Source organism: Cephus cinctus, unplaced genomic scaffold (assembly GCF_000341935.2).
Source record: "Cephus cinctus unplaced genomic scaffold, Ccin1 Ccin1_scaffold0087, whole genome shotgun sequence".
Classification (NCBI taxonomy): Eukaryota; Metazoa; Arthropoda; class Insecta; order Hymenoptera; family Cephidae; genus Cephus; species Cephus cinctus.
This window is the reverse complement of record NW_014332826.1, coordinates 569,330-585,631: the sequence shown is the minus strand read 5'-3', so window position 1 is coordinate 585,631 and position 16,302 is coordinate 569,330. Positions and strand designations below refer to the sequence as shown.

General features: G+C 42.8%; 1 protein-coding gene across 10 annotated transcripts in view; it reads left to right on the top strand.

Moving 5' to 3' along the window:
- The window catches only part of LOC107273170 (SAM and SH3 domain-containing protein 1), a 181,574-nt gene extending 165,729 nt beyond the window's left edge, over positions 1–15,845 (top strand). For 4 of the 10 annotated variants that reach the window (XM_025089349.1, XM_015751094.2, XM_025089335.1 and 1 more), the window contains exons 7-17: positions 1,885–2,046; positions 3,442–3,498; positions 6,537–6,603; positions 7,423–7,594; positions 7,685–7,913; positions 8,954–9,214; positions 10,320–10,418; positions 11,124–11,462; positions 11,588–11,806; positions 12,046–12,196; positions 12,325–15,845. In XM_025089349.1, the coding sequence (XP_024945117.1) occupies positions 1,885–2,046; positions 3,442–3,498; positions 6,537–6,603; positions 7,423–7,594; positions 7,685–7,913; positions 8,954–9,214; positions 10,320–10,418; positions 11,124–11,462; positions 11,588–11,806; positions 12,046–12,196; positions 12,325–13,034 (2,466 nt within the window). In that variant the 3' untranslated portion in view covers positions 13,035–15,845. The remainder of the gene's footprint in view (positions 1–1,884; positions 2,047–3,441; positions 3,499–6,536; positions 6,604–7,422; positions 7,595–7,684; positions 7,914–8,953; positions 9,215–10,319; positions 10,419–11,123; positions 11,463–11,587; positions 11,807–12,045; positions 12,197–12,324) is intronic. The other 6 variants (XM_015751123.2, XM_025089369.1, XM_025089353.1 and 3 more) reach the window with 6 other exon arrangements.
- Positions 15,846–16,302: the final 457 nt, after the last annotated feature.

Here is a 16,302-nt window from a genome sequence, read left to right as displayed (position 1 = left end):
ACGCTCGTGTCCGTGACGGGGATGCTTAAAGATGCGAAAACACACCCCTGACGATAACTTCACTACGGAACTGTTAAGGGTTGCGATTTGTAAGTGCTTCCGTCATTATCACTGTGACCACCCCAGGAATACCGAATGCATCACTAAATGTTCACCAAGCGAATTCGACATGGTAGGGTAAGTGAAGTAGTAGTGTAAGAAATTTTGAGATACCTATGTCCGTCCTTGTCTTACGCATATAAGTGCGCATGGGTATGTCTCTCTCGCACTCATGGCAGGTATAGGAAATTAGAAAATTTTCGTGAAAATAACTTCTTTCGATACGCGGGTCCATTTATCGTGTCCTTAAAGAGACTTCGTCGTAACGTCTTTCCGACGCCTCCGTTTACAGTGGTCCTATACACGATCTTGGCTATCGTCATCTCACCGGGACTGAGAGATGGCTGATTACAGGAGCCCGAATAAATCGCAATGTTTAATTGCGTTTGTCACAAGCTTATCCCGTGGTATCTATCCTTGTATGGGGTGGCTGTGCAGTAACAATGCTGGGATAAATTGACCGGTAGGCGTCCCAGACCCACTGAGTAAGAGCGGCTATAAAGTGATCCTATAAGGAGAAGCTGCCCCAGGTGGCCAGTTAGCTGCTTAACCTTAAAAATATATGTTCCTCCACTCCTCGCAGACTCCGCCACGCTTCTCAGAGGTATCCTCCCACTTTCAGTTGGCCTCCTCCTTAACCTTCTGAATCTATACTCCCACACGTCCATTTATCTATCCAGAGTGCAGGTTTATTGTGATTTACGTAAGTCTCGGAGTAAGAGGGGAAAAAAAAGGAAAAAAAAGTGATCGTTGTACCTCTCAACCTATCCAGCCGAAATCCATGGCAATTCCATCCCAGAGGTACCTTGAGTACGTATAGAGATTCTTCTCTCCTCTGGATTCTTCTTATTTATGAGGTTCTCTAGTTAGATACGTTATTGTAGTACTGAAATGTATTCCGCCCGATATCTTCCTTCTGAGGAATTGTAACGGCTGAAGTGACTCCTACCTCGCCGGAAGAAATTAAGTCGGCACTATACCCGTGCTGAGATGCATAATTTCGTTGGATTTTCGTATAACCTTACCCCGGGACTATACCGATCTCTCGCTGTTTGTCCACGATTCACTTTGTTTTTCCATTTTACCATCTACCCAGCTACCCGGCGAACCGCACAAAAAAGTCAACAATTCACGGGCAAACAAGCCAACGTAAATTCTCAGCCTTGTCTCGGTATTATTCAGGCTTAGCGGATGCCACTTCTGAGCTCGGGGAAGAGACTCTGGTACTGGATGCAAACAAACGCTTTTAATCCGTTTAACATAAATATCGTACTGTTTAATTAAATTGAAGCCGAGACCGTCGTTATTGTCAAGGGAAGTTCCTTCTCGGTGCAGCTTTGACTTAAGTGTATTTTCAAGTACGCGTATTATCCGACCGCCATAATCAAACTTGACGAACGTGACATCGATAACGTTATTACAGGCACCGAGGGTTTCCTATCTATTTGCATTAGAGTCTATATACGGACATTCGTAAAAATTGGGAATTAGTTAGACGGTAATTCTCATTAAGGATTTACTTCGCAAATACACGCTCGGGTTTTGTTTTCAGAGCGAAACTACTTAACTTCCCGTCTTAATTATTCAGCTAAAAGCATGAGGAAGATTCCTCCTAGTATAACTACACTAAAATTTACGGATACTACCTGCTCCTGATAACCTCGTGAGAGCTTTCTCGTAATTATAATTCAAAAAGTATTATTAATTTATCATCCTGTATAAATATTGTTTACGGTCATTATTGTCTGAGCGCAATGATAATATCTCCCTTTTATTTGTCAACAGGTAGACACACCGGACAGCGTGTTACAAAGTGGCCTGGGTCTAGGACCTGATATGGGACATACGATTCTTCGGTCAATGGTCGATCCAAGGGACTACGATCGATTGAGATATCTTCAAATGAACGGCGGTCAACCAAACAGTTTCGAAGAGACCATACACAGGGTACGATATAGTTGAATCACTATGGATAGAAGTACATGAGCCTCACCCATAGACCACAGGCGCATCAATTTCACTGCCAATTGTAGATGCGCGCGGTCGCACGAGCCGTCATGCCAAATTGTCCCGGAGAATAAAATAAAGGAGAGCGCCGTCGCTCTCGAACTATACAGAAGCGTCCATTAATACTGTCCGCAAGGTTCCTTTATCGATCTCGTTGCGTAACCACGTGGCACGTTAAGATTTTTATCGATTTTTTATTATCACCCTCGGAATTTCCCTCAGCATCTGGCTAGCTCCTTTTTACTCAGCTTAACCACTTCGGCTTTAATATTTCTTTTCGTCTGCCAATCTGTACCAGGATTGGTCCCGCTACTCACGTCCAGGAAAAATTGATCTTATACACTTTCGTCTGGCGCAAGCCGAACTAACCTTCCGAGAGGACGGAAGTGACGTAGAGCCGGGTCCTCGGCAATCTCACAATTCGAAATCCTCCAATCTTAACTTTCGCGATCGCGACACCCCGTAAACTTTTCCTCCGGAGTAGTCGTCCGTCCTAGTTTCCATCGAACGAATCCGGGTGACCGTGTTATAACTTTTACGTTCGCCAATGTTTTTTGTTTTCCTTCCCACGTACGATCCTCGTTGGTCAACGGTTCGGAAGCTGTGACGGTAAAGCGTGCGAAGAGGATGGACCACTCGCGAGACGCAATCGGTTTATTATGGCACCCTTTTTTTTACTCTCCCTCATATACAGGGTGCGGCAAGCCGCAGTTATCGCTGACCCTCGGCCAACGGGACCGCGGGCTCACACTTTTTCGGCATTTGTCCCTTTATCGCGTTACATAATGGCCCACTTTTTACGATTACCATAAATTTCCCTTTTACTCAGCACCTCTCGGACGCCTGCACATTATACCCGCCTCACCTTCCTTTCCAGCGGTATATACTCTACGAACTGCGATTTCTGTCCATTTCTCTCGGTATCCGGTTCTCTGCGTTACTTCGCTATCCCTTCGCCATCCTCTGCCCTGCTTGCCCCTCTCGGCGACGTTCTTGCTGCACGATAAGAGACGGTAACAAATTGAATTTAGTCTTTTTTACGATCTCTGCCTTCCGTGTAATTCGCTGACTGCTCAGTTATTAAATACCGCTTCCTGCCACTGGATTATGCGGTTAACTTGCCCCGCGACTGCCACTTTCGATCGTAAAAAGGCATAGCGATGGGTTCACTTTGAGCGTGATATAAAAAGGGGAAAAAAAAGTTATTGAGGTAACACGCAAATTTCATACCGACTTGAATCTACGAGGGACAAAGTTTAGAAGTATACTGGAACAAATTGCAATGCACTGAGTTTAATTTGATCTTTCATATTACTCGTGGTACGTATGTTCCAGCTCAAGGTCCAAGAGGCACTAAGGAAGAAGGAACGTTTTCACAAAGAGCACGAGGAGGTGAGTTCGCTCTTCTGTACTTTATAATTGGCTTCTTCCCGAAATTATAGGAACAACGGAAAACCCCGAGTACGTTACTCGCATACCTTCCACATTGTAGAAGGTCGTTAAAAAATAATTCTTTTCGAAACTGGAAGACATTTCTTCCACTCTGTATATCCGACTTGCACGTCTATACCCTGTGCACATGAAATAGAATACAGACACGAGCTTCAAGGAGTAGGTATTTTTCGTTATATCTCGACAACTCAATATCTCTTTAAAGTACCAAATTTCAATAGCGCAGCAGGTTGCGCATATTTCTATATATATTTCATAATACATAAAGTAGATCCATTTCCTGCGGGAGGTCCTTTCGCGTCTCCTATAGGAAAACTTGTAGAAGCGATATGTACATATATACAAACTCACGATGAAAGAAGCTAAAAGATAAAAGCACAGATTACCAAAGTATAGTAACAGAAAGTAAAAAAATATACAGTGAAAAGGAGAAAAAGAAGAAAGACGAAATTTCATATGGGCAGCACGCTCGAGAATCGCGTGGGGATTACTACAGACTGTAACTTATGAGTGCATTCTATCAAGCCCCTTACCTCGGCGCGCAATCGCGATTAACGAGGCTGTAGCTATGGAGCTGCTGCTCGTTCGATTGACGAACCGAAGAAAAACGAGCCCAGGAGGCTTTATAACAGATAAAGCCCAAAAATGGAATAACCGCGGAACGAAATTTGCATACGTGTGCTTCTCGGATGGAGCTTGACTCTCGGCGCCTCTTATTATGCAAAGTAGTACGATCAGGTGATATCATCATAACCAAATGCGTACCTCGTGAATTTCTTATGCGTGACGTCACGACTCGCTAAACGTAGTTTACTTACCCTTGGCAATCCCTATACGTCCATATATATCATATGTATATACGCATTCAGTACCTAGCTCCATACCTACATACCCATATAGGAAAAAGTACAGAGGATTCGATACGGAATTCTCGTTCGACTGAAAATTTTCGCTCGATAAGGTATTAACGTGAAAGAGTTAGGGGGATTGGTGGGCGAGTGGGGAGGTGGGTGAAAAGAAATAAAGAAATCTAGAAACTCACGGAGAATTAAAAGGACGCTACTATATACTTCTTTCCACTCGTTTCATATACTATAGTTTTATACTGAATCCCGGTAATGGGGAGACATAGAAAATTCAACAGGATTTGAACGTACTGGACTTGGATTCGCGAAAGAGCTTTCGGGTAAAACCAGAAGTTTCTGTAGGATATTTTTGGAGGTGCGCGAAGGAGGAGCCGGTCAAGGATTTAAGTGCATGACATGGATGGAAAGAGATCATCCTGGATTATCCCCTAGGGCTCCTTCTAGCACGGGATAGCAAAGTTTGTCATCCGACTCGCAAACACCTACGGAATATTTTCAAACCGCCGGCTTACTCTTTTCCAAATTTATCTCCACTGTGTAATGCTTTGACTAAGTAACGCTCAAAGCATGCATATATGTATACACACGACATAAAAAAAGTATTAGAGACTGTACTAATGGATGGCGCAAGTCGATGAGACTGTATCTCGAGGATCTTTCTTTTTTATTCTCCTTTATCATATATACATATATATTCCCTGCGTCTCCTTCTCGTCCAAAGGACCAAGTCTCGACGTAGAAAAGCCTCACGGCTATACGCGACTTTAGGAGCAAGCCTGAAGAAATTGGCTGAAACTATCAGCTACAAAAAAAAAAGTTATCTTTGAGGCTACAAGCAATATGGAAATAAAGGTTGGTGTCCCTGTAAAAGTTTTAGTGTCACCTCTGCCGCAGGTTTACGGTTCCCCCGAGGGCCACTCCTTTCTCTTCGTCTCTCCTCTCCTCTCCTGTCCTCTTCACTCCATTCCATTCCATTCCTCCTCATCCCCATAGTCACCGTTGCGCCCTTACTCTTCACTGCCGACTTCTTTTCTCGGTACCCAAGACTGAAAAGCGACGAGCAACCTCATACCGACCTCATACCCCCGTCATTACCTCAGCCTTTTTTACCAGGTACTTCCAAAAAATACTTGAGCAAAGCTACGGTCGTCTTCCTTCGCGTCCCTTTTCGTGGTATCATCCACGGAGCCATCGCACGTTCAACCTCGATAATCATAGCTTTCTAAAATACTTGCCGTTCATTTTACCTTAATCTTTTTTTTTTCTCTAAAAGAGAAGCTAAAAAAATCTTTCAACCTTACTCGTTTCACCTCTCCTTCAAAGCTTTTCTTTACGCTGTTTCGCCGGCACGAACCTTTTTGTTTTCCTTGTCCTTTTTTTTTTGAAACCCTTCTAACATGCCCGTAATTTTCCCGCCTGCACGATTGCCAACCGCGCCTTTTATTCTTCGTTTTTGAAACCATAAAAGTGCAGAATGGCTGGGCGACCTGCGTCGAACTTCTTCCTCCTCAATTTCTTTCTCTCGAGTCCTGCCATCTCTGTCTCAAGTCGCAATAATCCCATTGTTTCCGGATTCTCCCTCAGCCTTCCTTCCTCCCTCCCCTTCTGGACCCACCCTTCAGAACCTCCCTTCATCACCCCTTGTACTCCATTCCTAACCAGGTTTTCACGACGTGCCTGATTCCTAGCCACGTCCGCGTCTGCGTCTCCTCCTAAGTATCAGGACTGTTTTTCTCCGTCGCGACGACAGACCTCATAGGGGGACTTGTCTCCATTCCGCCTATCTTTCTACGCTAAGTTATTTCGGTGTCCGTCCATTACCAGGCAGCCTAAAAGGTCCCGATACGGATCCTCATGACTCAATGGATCTCAAATGACTCGACAGCTCATATCGTTCTGACACATCCGTTTCTTGTTCCTGACCACCGAGGACAAAGAAAAGGTTTTACTCACAAACCGAAAAAAATCTAAACGATTCTTAAAACGTCTCAATTCCGAAAAGTAGGTAGTCCCACGTGTCGATAGTTGCACTATCAATGATCGGTACTGCTTTTAAATAATTACTATATACCTAGATAACCGTAAAGTCACCAACTTATTATTCTGTTTCAGATACTAAGAGACATACGGCAAGGTTTAATGCAGCTGGGACGAGACGGAAGAGGTCAGCTCCCCGGAGGTTAGTATACTCAACCTCTTGACCTCTGGCTACATGCACGTTTATCACAGAAAATGCTTATTCTCCATGGTACATTCCTTCGCGTGCATCAAGGATTATACACTTTGCGTAATATAGTTTTGAATAATAACATACCGAAATTTTAAAATAGCTTACGGCTCAATTGTTCAATAATTCGCACCATCGATTTATAGAAGTCGACTCCATGAGTACATCCAGCCGGTTGTTTTCTTTTTGTTCCTCCAGGCACGATAGACGGCGCGAAACCAAATTAAAGCCGAGATTAGCGTAATGAAACGGATAGAGTAGAGCGCTACGACACGAGCGGGCTCTTAAAGTTTATTGCCGATTTATCTTCAGTGTAGGATTTATTTGCCACGTGATTGTGTGACGACGACGCATATACGCCGAGTGAAGCCCCTCGTATGCTGCTAATCTCGTTACCGTAAACACCCGTCGTGTCCCAGCCACCCTCAGAGCCTCTACACCCTCTTCGTACATCACTCCCAGAGTATACGGGGTTACTCCTCTCGCTACTGGGAATCCACCTACCACCTTCGATACACGTGGCTCAATATACCCTCTCACGCATCGCGTATTGCCTTCGACATATATGTATACTATATACATACCAACCTACAACCTACACCACATGTTACGGGCACCCTTCGGGTCTTCGGATCTCGTGCTTTGAATTGCGAATTGCATCCACCCCGATACTCTACAACAGTCGTATAATTGATTCGTTAAAATTGGGGGACAAAAAAATGTTAGACTGAGGTTGCAAATTTTGTTCAAAAAATCTAAATATTTTTACAGATGACACTTACATGTACGACGAGGACGCACGGTGTGGAGGGGCTGGTGGTCTAGGACCTGTTTCAGGAGATCAACATTGGTATGACGAACCACCCTCTGAATCCGATCCCGAAGAGTTCCTCATGGGAGCCAGTGGTGGTCCCGTCCCTACGGCGACCATTCAAAACGGAAGGTAAACTTCGTACGAATCCTCGACGTAAATCCCATCCACCCTTGAAATTTCTACGACGTGTATTCTCACCCTTGCCCACTACGATTTTAGGGTGTGCTTCACTCTTAACCTTAGACCGGAAAACAGGGGCGAGGGAGTGATCTCGCTCAGGACCGCAGGCGACATCAGTCTCCCGCGGGATCGCTCCCGAAAACCCGCCATGTCCACCATGCGGGGTCTCATAGTTCCTCAGGGTCACAACAACCCTCCGACCATCATACCCCTTACGCATTCGAGAGCATCCCGCGAGAGCGGCGACTACGCCAGCAGCGACGTTCAGGTCAGTCGATCCAATCAAACTTTCTCGTTTCTCCCAAACTCCGATCCCCCTCTCTCCCACATACATATGTATGTACGAGGGGATACACTCTATTTCAAAAGTATGAGAAATCTCGTGTCTCGCCATGTAACATGAATCTTTTTCGTATTTTTTTCATTATCGTTGTTATTATTATTCATGCTCAGGCTTACTAGCCAAGCCATCAGACATGTAATTTGTAAAATAGGTAACGGCACTCTGATTACCTTCGCTTTGTCGAATGAAAAAAATCGACGACGAACACGAGGCAATTAACCGTGACCTACCCTGTCGTCTTTGCCTCTGTCGCTAATCCAGTGATAATGACGTCCCCAGACACTTGGAAAGTTGCATTCTGAAGTAAAAGAACGCCGGGGTTCGTTCTGAAGTTTGTCGAGGTTCTGCCTGCCGATTAAGGCCAGTGACTCGGCAACTGGCCGAACTGGTCGAGAAGTCCCCTTGGGTGCATGGGGGCGATCAATTTGAAAGACGCGAAGAATTCCACGAAGAGAGTTTATAAGATTTATTACACGAGTGCATGAGAGTCTATCTGACCCAGTGAAGGAATGATTCTTCCGAGTAGCATGATACTGTAGTCTGACTCTCTCTCTCTCTCTCTCTCTCTTTGTCCAGTAGGATAACCTAATATACGCTATATAGCGATACCAGTGAAAGAGACTATGGAAGAAGGAATATACGGAACGTAAAGATAAGAAAATTCGAAATAATATTTTGAATGATCGATTATACGATGAATATTCGAAATTTTTAAGATTTCAACTCTAACGATGCGTGTACCTTCGACCCTTGACTTTTTTTTATCTCCATGTCTTACTAATTTTCGTGTTAATTAATAGTGCCCTCCTGTTCGCATACGAACGTAATGATTTTATGTGTTATTTTGTTCTTTTTTTTTTTTACTCCTTATAATTTATCTCCACGGGCTCTCGACCTTGGCAACGCGACGACTGTATCACGGCTTCCCGGGGGTGGTCCTGATTTATTTAATTTGGGGGATGCAGAGTGTGAGCTCGAGACTGTCGACTGTGTCGGTGGACACGAGTAGGAGCGACCAGCTTCCTCTAGGGGGTCGCCACCCTGAGCACCCTACGAGCCACGAGCACCATCACCACCACCATTCGGTATCACCCCGACCCAATCAACGCTACCCTGCCACAACTATCACCGCTACCACCACCACCACCAATAACGTCACTACCAACGCACCAACACCACCGCCACTACCGCCATTGCAACCCGCGACGCGCGCCATTCCCGGATATGTTCGTATTTGCCTAGTTGTAGACATTGCTCGCTACCGCAAATCCATACTAACCCACTTACCCTATACCTGAACAAATATCAACATCTTCAACGGGAAGTGAGAGATTCCTTCGGATTGGACGCAGCCACGTTCTATTCATCCCTCATGAATATTTAGTCTTTCAATGAAGAACCATATACGTACTGTAGCTACACAAATATATATATATATATTTATATAGCTACATCTTTCCTCCAGACCATTAGATTTTCACGTGATATACAACACCTGAGCTCTTGTCGCTACGCAGCATCCGGGAATAGCTCTTGCTAAAAGTATCATCCTATCTTGTCCTTGGATCAATTCTGAAGTCGGTTTAACGAACCGAGAGAAAGATTCTGTCGCGAGTCACGAAGGAAGATCCTGACCTCCATGAAAATTCTAGGGGATTACTACGTGTATCAGGGGTCGAATCTTCGCTAGGGGTTTATTGTGACAATCAGTCATGATTGTCAAAGCTTTTGGTACCCTTATTGACTTTTTCTCATCACTCTCGCTCTCTCTCTCTCTCTCTCTCTCTCTCTCTCTCTCTCTCTCTCTCTCTCTCTCTCTCTCTCTCTCTCTCTCTCTCTCTCTCTCTCTCTCTCTCTCTCTCTCTCTCTCTCTCTCACGACACAGCACTGACAGTATCTTACTCACACGACACACCAATATTAAATATATCGGTCTAACCCACTATCTTTTTTTGTTCTTTCGTCAAAACCATAGAAACAGTTGATACCTCTGTATATCTAACGCCTATTATATCTTTCTTTGATGAAACCCCATATACCTGCTGCCTCTCGTTATATCATATACATATATGTACTATATATAACATCATTTGTACTATATACTATACATACATATATACCTATATATATTTTCCCTTAATGTAATGCACGATCGCCGTACTAATTGGTTCTCTCGCTCCTTTTCGCTCTGTTATTAATTTACGTAATGTCCTATCAGTCACACATGTAACAAAGTTCCTGTCGCTAATGCCGTGAATTGCGAACTAAAAACGAATAGCTCGATAGCCTACGAAGTAACGTGATTAGAACTGTTACGAGTATGGATTTTAGAGTCGGAGTAGCGGCGAGGAAGGATTGTCGCCGAGCCAGAGCAGCGACTACGAGGATCAAGAAGAATTAGAGAGTCAACATTCGGCGGCCGTCCATACAGTACGTGATCACAATCCTTGTTTGATCTTTGCTTTCCACCCTCGCACGAATCTAACGCTTGCACGAGCGCCCAGCTGTCTGGATCAATTTATTGTTCTTAAATCCCAAAGTTCGATGCATGTCAGAGATACCATAGAGATTTATTGTTTTTTTTTTGTTTATATCATCAAACCCAAAATCTGTGCTTGCATTGTCACTGTGCATTATGAATTTTATACCCTGTGTCCGTACGTTCCGAACACTGCTAAATTATTGTTTCAACAGAAAAAATACAACACGATCTTTTTGGCGAATTCTTTTCAGACCTTACCCGAACATACTCCCGATAAACAATTGTATGATACTATACTGCTGTCACACTTGCGAGGGTACACGGAAAAAGACTCCACCGACAAGTCGACCTCGCGCTTAAGAGCGATGCTCCGATATTTTTATTAATTCCGAGTGTTTTTGACGTGTTAATTAATTTTATTTATTTATTCTCATCTTGCATGATTTCGATTAGGAGAATTGAGAACGTTCACTTGATTTTTTTTTTCTATCGAGCAGTCACTATATTTAATACTTTTGGTACGGACGATACGTATCACGGCACTTCGTCATGATAATGGATGACGGAATACAATCGGCAAGGAGAAACCGTTCTCGATCAGGCGCGCAATTAAAATGACTGTATTACTTGAACTTCTGATCTTGCTATTGTAGTCGGAAGCGAGCGCATTGCTGGAGGGAGATGCCAGAGCAGGGATAGCAGGAAGAGCGAGAAATTTGAGGCACGACGTGCAGCGTAAAATTTCGAGACTTCGACAGGACAGAGCGTCGTCGGAAGCTTTTCCCTGCAGCGCAAGTAGCGTAGAGAGTCTTCCCAGTGGAAGTGGTTCCAGTACGCAAGCCTTGGTACGAGCCGGAAGTAATCATAGCTCTATATCCTGCGAGGATAGGGATGCCATCAGTCCAACGTCAATTGGTCCTGTTCTCTGTAGAGCGAGAGCACTCGTTGATTATACGCCTAGTCCTTACGACAAGGACGCTTTGAAGTTCAAGGTTTGTGTCTTAGATATCGTTACGCCGTGGATGCCTTTTATGTAGATTTATAGGAGTGGACGAGAAAGAGATTTGATCATTGGACTTTATGTACCACTTGGTTATTATTTTGTTTTTTATTTTAGAAAGGAGACGTCATCGACGTTGTTCAGATGAACACGAGCGGGCTCTGGAAGGGCGTAGTAAATAACAGAATAGGACACTTCAAGTTCATAAATGTGGAGATTTTGAACGAGAGGGTACCGAGAGACCGACGTGGGGAATCGGAACGCGGAAAGTGGGGTCAAAGGTACAGACAGAAGCCTGGATCCGTTGAAGAGCTCTTGCAAAGAATGAATCTTCAGGTAGGGAACAATATCTTTTATGTAGGGGCTAGAACGTCATAGAGTCCCATTCGCATTGTTTCAAATGCAAACTAAGTATTCTTTTCGATCTGAGCATATTTTAGGTTCAAGGATGACATGAACGCGTTCGTAATCTACCGGCGAATTAGTTTTCTCTTGTGATAGTTTAGAAGTGGATGGAGAATTTTTTTAAAAATTAATTTCACTCTTGATGCGATTTATTACTGTCGTTTGTGCAGGAACACATTTCTGTGTTTGTACTAAACGGATACGAGGACCTGGAACTGTTCAGAGAATTGGAACCAGCGGATCTTGATTACCTGGGCATTCATCAGCCGGAACATCGCGCTAAGATACTCACAGCTGTTCAGTTACTTCATGATCTACAATGTGAGAATTAGTTAAAAATATCTAAAGCGACTTTGTAGAATGTTTAGGCGTTTTGGACTCTGAAAAATAGTTTGTACCGGAACACAGGAGCAGATTACATTGTAAAATTTATCTTGTTTCTGCTTCAGCTGGAAGCGAAGGGGACTTGGCCTCTAGTTCCGAAGGGGATGAGATTAACCGGCTGGCTTTAACCTCAGGTCAAACTTCCGGGCATTGCTCACCGTTCAGCAGGCGACAATTCCCTCGTGACTCCGGATGTTACGATGCTCATAAGAACTCTACGAGACGCAACATAAGCCCGGAAACCAAGAAGCTGACAAGGGAGAACAATCTCGACACGACTTCCCAGAACAAATGTGGTGAGAATCCTCTGATAGAGTCGAAAGACGATTTTCACCCGAATATACCAATTTCGAGTGGTATTCAGAAGGAAACTCAGTTCGAGAAGTCACCCCTGTTACGAGGCGGAAATGTCAGGTTCATCGCGAAGAGGGGTAACTTTGGTGAGACTGTCGTCATCGAGGATGCCTGCGAAGGTAGCCATAAACTCAGTATGGTGAAATACGTCGTAGGCGGAAGTTCCGACCTGGGCCTTGGTTGCGAAAGCGGAAACGCATCCGCCAGTCTCAGCCAGAGAGGCTGTCTCAGTGAGAAATCAAGCGACTCTGGCGTGAGTTCATCTAGTCTTAGCTCGGCACCACCCCCTAGAGACAAAGCACTGGTGGCCGCTGTTGCTTCGGATTCTCCAACCAAGAACTTTGGCAACTTCAGTCGCGGTTCGCCCACGTCGCAGGGATCTGGGAATAAGAGTCAACCTAGCGATGCTCCGTTTCAGTAAAGCGGAGAAAAATAATAGAGAGAAAAGAAAAATAAAACCCTTAAGAACAAACGTATAACGGCTACCTACGACCCTTCGAGAAAGGTACGCCACTGAAACTTTTGGGTTTAAAGTGTGCCGACTGAATGGGGAATGACGAAATTCTAAATAGCTGGAACCTGATACTTATTGATCTGATGACAGCGTGCGGGGACAAAATATACAGGTAGGAATTTAAAAAATAAAAAGTCCCTCCTCCAAATCAACACGTGGAGGGTTCGTAAGGGTTTCAAAATGTTATCCATGGGAGAACAATAAGTTATATGACGTTACGTCCCGAAGCAACGATCTGTAGAAACGTTATTATTATTAGCCAGCGTCCGTTATATTACAGCAGCAAACTATAGAGACTGTTAATTAATTGTCAAAGAGAGAGTTACACGTTTAATACCTTCGGCGTTTATTACCCAATCCCGTAACTACTCTCTCAGGGCGCTCGGACCTCATCATCCAATCCGAAGCTTCGCCGATCGTTCACCGAATAATAATCGTCTAAGTAAGTTCTATGTGATACGATAGCAATAGATTAATCAAAGAAGTAGGTAGTAACGATTCGCGAAGTTAATGAGCGTCAATCAGATTCGCACTTGGACGCAAATCGAAGTGCAAAATAGAAGAAATTGAACGATAGTTACGTAACTTTATGTTTGACGCTACTGAAAGAAGTAAAAGGTTCGTTTTAATTATTTCTCTCTTGGCTCAAAGCCAAGCTGAAATATCTGAATTAATAAAGTCATTAATATACAATTCTGAAAAAGATATCAGAATAGTTTCACGCAAGAAAATGTACAGTTAAGCATTAAACGCCTCGAATACTCATGTGTTATGTGTATGTAAAATTTTTGGAGCACATAATTTTCTCATGATTTTTTTTTTCCGCAAACGATAAGTCAATCAGATATTATCGCATAAGAGTGTAAAGGTCTTGGATGATATGTAAATTAGTAGAATCGATAAAGAAGCTGCATGCATTGATATCACAGCATATGAAGTGCGTATGGCTAATGACGACCGACAATCTCCACCATTGCCATAATTAGTCCTCCGATGCGATGGTGAATTGTAAGATACGTGTACATTGACAATTACGGGATGATTGAAAGTTAATGAGAAGTTTGTAAATAGGTATATAATTATACATAGAATACAGGTACCCATAGTGGACCTAGCGATGTTTTGTATCGAACCTACACCTTTGCCAAAACTTAAGATTAGAGTAGGTATTATAGGTATATACAACAATGTTGGATCTTGTGTACATCTTTGTATAGTGTAAAATGATACTACGACCGTAGCGATTGGCGCAAACTAATGCGAACGAGAAGAAAAAGAAAAAGTGGTTGTAAAAGAAGTGCGGAGCGAAGTTGTATGAATGCGAAGCGAGAGATATGTAATTCCTGTAGTAAATATTAAGGAAACAAAAAAGAGCCGTAGGAATCACATTAGGCCGTGTACATATTAGAAACACCCGCATTCTAAGCACACGATTCAATGATCGACTCACCTCGAAAGCAATGAACGTTATGTAATTAATTAAGGGTTAATTAAAGGATGCATGCCACCTCTCCATCATTATCTACATACGTAGGTTAATAAATAAGATACATGCTTTCCAACGAGTCCGTCGCGCCCTTTTGCTGGCTGCCACTTCGTCATTATGAAGCTCGGCCGGTCGATTGCATCGAAGAACCAAAACGTCGTGATCCTTCGATAATTTTATTGATCGAATTTCTTTGTCAGGGATCGATAACTGTATCAATCGTTAATAATTTTCGCAGTCTGGGCGATGCTTTCATTATTGCGCAGGCGCCTCAGCTTAACGACACACTGTCCACACTGCCACATAAAAATCTCAGCCAAATTCTGTATATATATATAGTGTTACAAGTTTTTCATCCCCCGTTGACGGGAGATCATTAACATTTTGATTGGCGGCGAGTCGGGGGATGGGAAAAATGTTGTAAAGAAAATTGATACAAGAGGGGAGCAAAACGTCATAGATTTTTACCAATTTAATATTCGAGCCACCGTAGAATCCGATGAGATATAATATTAATATTAATGGATACCTACAATTTGTTAACGACGTACGGGCTTCGGTGATATTGCTGTAGATTATCCGTTCCATTAAGTAAATAGAGTGTGTAGAAGGAGTAAAATGTTAATTAGTAACGAGTTTATGAGATACATACTATTAATAGAGACAGTCGTGATTTTATTAGCTCGGACGATACACAGCATTCAATGTAAATTCACTCTACGTAGACCTAATAGCGGTAACCGAATTAGATAAATTAAATGATTAAAGTTAGTCAGGAAATTTAAATGATAATTATTCCTAAAAGAGGCTATAAGTCTGTTCTAATTCACATACTGCAAACGAATGGAAACAAAAAAACACGAAGCAAAAAAAGAAACGAAGAATTGAAAGACGGTTCGAAGACGAATCGTAAGGGGCTAAATGAGAATGATGACGCTGATGACGATGATAAAGTTGCTAATTGCCTGGCATAAAATTTAATTAGTTAGTGGTCTAGTCCATTATTGCGAAGTAACGATATTGTACATAAAAATTTAGTGACGAACATCGCGCGAGAGTCACTAAACTTTTTATAAACTGATTTTGTATTTATTGATTAATTGCGGGGTTAGAGGTTACAATTATAATTCCTTCTCTTTTTTTTTCGTATCATTTCGAACGATAACTGTTAATTTATTGACTGTGAATAGAAATAAACGATGGAAGAATAAAAAAGAATGTCACTCATTTACGTCATCACAAACAGGATTCTTTCAGCAACGCCATTCACGCCATGTTGGAAAAGTCAATACTCCAAGAAGTAGGTTTCTACATTGATTCAAGCGTCTTTCTTTCTTTTTTTTTTCATAAGTAAGATATATCACAGATAAACAAATGTAAATTGCATGCAGGATAAAACTGATCATTTCGGTAGTAAACCATATAATAATGTCGGTAACAGTCGCAAATCAAAAGCAATATTATATATTTTCAGTCATTTATTCGGTGACAACTTCACCACCCTAATCAACGGTTTCTGTACTTTGCCCAATGTTGCGAAGTTGTTCCACAAACATGAGAAACCAAGCCTGTTAACTGGGATTGTCGAGGCATTAAGGAGAAGAAGTTTAGGCATGACAAATGGTATGTTTCGTAGCTCCCGTTGAAACCCAAAAGTCAAGTTTGAAGCGTCAGAGTTAGAGCCTACCG